The 2,448-nt window shown below is 48.9% G+C and overlaps 1 protein-coding gene across 1 annotated transcript; it reads right to left on the reverse strand.

Moving 5' to 3' along the window:
• LOC107607235 lies at positions 618–2,027 on the reverse strand. The gene is made up of 2 exons (XM_016309208.1): positions 1,314–2,027; positions 618–1,199 (listed from the first exon to the last, which is right to left on the reverse strand). Exons 1-2 carry the CDS (start codon positions 2,025–2,027, stop codon positions 618–620), a joined length of 1,296 nt encoding a protein of 431 aa, XP_016164694.1.

A 2,448-nucleotide genomic window follows, 5' to 3' on the forward strand; every position in this document is an offset into this window, starting at 1 on the left:
TGACTGCGTCGACCCCGTATGTGAGTCAGAAGGGGGTTTGACCGGTAGATGATTGGGGGGGTGGTCCTGTAAGACCATAGGACTGAAGCTAGCTCGTTTGCCCATGAGCCCTTCTTTCCCTCAAGTCGCTTCTTTAGCCCCTTTAAGATGACTTTATTGGCTGCCTCTACTTGGCCGTTGGTTTGTGGGTGTTCGACTGAGGAGAACCTTTGCTTGATTCCTAGTCATGCTAGGAATCCTTTGAACTTTTTGTCGGTGAATTGTGTCCCGTTGTCGGATATGACGGTTTCTGGGATTCCAAACCTGGTGACCACTTGCCTCCACATGAATTTTTGGCAATTTGCTGAAGATATGCTAGTCAGTGGTTCTGCTTCTAACCATTTGGTGTAGCAGTCTATGGCTACTATCAGGTATTTCACTTGCCCAGGCCCAGGTGGAAATGACCCTAAGAGGTCGACTCTCCATTGAGCGAAAGATCGGGGGGTCATCATCAGGCTGAGTTCTTCGGGTGGAGCTTTGTGAAAGTTGGTATTTTCCTGGCATTTGTTGCATTTTTTGACGAACTCCTGGGCGTCCGACATCATTATGGGCCAGTAATATCCTGCTCGGATGATCTTTCATGCCAGCGATCTTCCCCCGATATGGTGACCACAACAGCCCTCATGGACTTCGTTCAGGACGTAGTCCGTTTGGTCGGAGCGTAGCCATTTGAGTAAGGGTTGGTGGAGTCCTCGTTTGTACAGCTGTCCTTGTAAGATCACATATTTGGAGGCTTCTCTTCTGGTGGTCTGCGCTTCTTTTTCATTCTCGGGGGTTTCGCCATGCTCCAGGTATCGGAGGATAGGACCTATCCATGAGGAAGGATTCGGTATCTGGGCTGCGCACATGATGATTGCAGGTTCAGTTGCTAGCCCTTGGATTAAAGATCTATTTCCCGTCCCGGGTTTGGTGCTTTCTAGTTTGGAAAGGAGGTCGGCTCGGGCGTTTCTTTCTCTAGGGACATGCTGAATTATGATTTCCTCAAAGCTTTTGCATAGCTCTTTTACCTTTTCCAGGTATTTTTGTAGTAGTGCGTCCTTGGCTTGGTAGCTGCCGTTTATCTGAGAGGTGACGATCTGGGAGTCGTTATTGACTTCCACCCTTGATGCTCCGACCTCTTTGGCTAATATTAACCCTCCTATCAGAGCCTCATACTCTGCCTGGTTGTTGGAGACTGGAAAGTCGAACTTGATTGATTGTTCATAAGCTACTCCTATTGAGTTCTCGAGAATGATCCCGGCCCCTCCAAACGTTTAGTTGGAAGCTCCGTCAACATGGAGCTTCCACCGCGTGTTTGGTACGTCGGGAGCCTCCCATGTGACCTCTACCAGAAAATCTGCCATGGCTTGGGCTTTGATTGTCTGCCTGGGTTCGTATTGCAAATCGTATTGGGACAACTCTATTGCCCATGCCATCATTCTTCCCACGAGGTCAGGTTTCTGGAGGACTTGGCGAATGGCTTGGTCGGTTCTCAAGATGATCACGTGCCCTTGGAAGTACTGTGTTAGTCTTCTGGATGAGGTCAGTAGGGCGTAGGCCAACTTTTCCAACTTAGTGTACTCCAACTCCGCCCCTTTGAGTACTTTACTGATGAAGTATATTGGGCGTTGAGTCTTGTCTTCTTCTCGGACAAGGACTGCTGCAATTGCTTGTGTGGTTACAGCTAGGTATAAGTACAGGGGCTCCCCTTCTCTAGGCTTGCTGAGTACGGAAGGTTCTGAGAGTATCTTTTTGAAGTGGCTGAACGCTTCTTCGCACGCTGGGGTCCACTCGAAGGTGATCCCTTTCTTCATTAGGTTGAAGAATGGGATGGCCCTTTCTGCCGAGGCACCGAGGAACCGGGATAGAGCCGTGAGTTTCCTGGTGAGTCGTTGCACGTCTTTGATGCACCCAGGGCTTGTCATTTTGAGGACGGCTTTGCATTTGTCTGGGTTGGCCTCTACCCCTCTTTGTGTTATCATGAACCCTAAGAATTTCCCTGTTTCCATAGTGAATGCCCATTTGAGTGGGTTGAGCCTTATTTTGAATTTTCTTAGTGCTTAGAAGACAGCTTGGAGGTCGTCTATTAGCCTGTTTGGCTCCGCTATTTTCACCAGGATATTGTCGACGTACACTTCTACTGTCTTGCCGATGAGGTCATGGAAGACCTTGCTCATTAGTCTTTGATAGGTGGCTCCTGTGTGCTTTAGACCAAAGGGCATTACTTTGTAGCAATAAGTACCTCCTGGCGTTATGAATGCCGTTTTGTCCTCGTCAGGTCGGTGCATCGGGATCTGGTTATAGCCAAGTACGCATCCATGAAGCTGAGAAAACGATATCCTACCGCCGAGTCTACCAAGGTGTCGATGTTAGGGAGGGGAAAGACTTGACTAGGACGACGTTGGACAACCATGTTGAATACTCGAGTTC

This window comes from Arachis ipaensis, chromosome B07 (genome assembly GCF_000816755.2).
Source record: "Arachis ipaensis cultivar K30076 chromosome B07, Araip1.1, whole genome shotgun sequence".
Lineage (NCBI taxonomy): Eukaryota > Viridiplantae > Streptophyta > Magnoliopsida > Fabales > Fabaceae > Arachis > Arachis ipaensis.

What these genes read in the sequence shown, in the direction of transcription:
- LOC107607235 (XM_016309208.1), bottom strand. Translation starts at nt 2,027, where the DNA reads ATGGAAACAGGGAAATTCTTAGGGTTCATGATAACACAAAGAGGGGTA. An exon ending in ACACGCGGTGGAAGCTCCAT is followed by an intron (nt 1,200 to 1,313) that starts GTTGACGGAGCT and finishes TCCAACAACCAG; the next exon opens with GCAGAGTATGAGGCTCTGAT.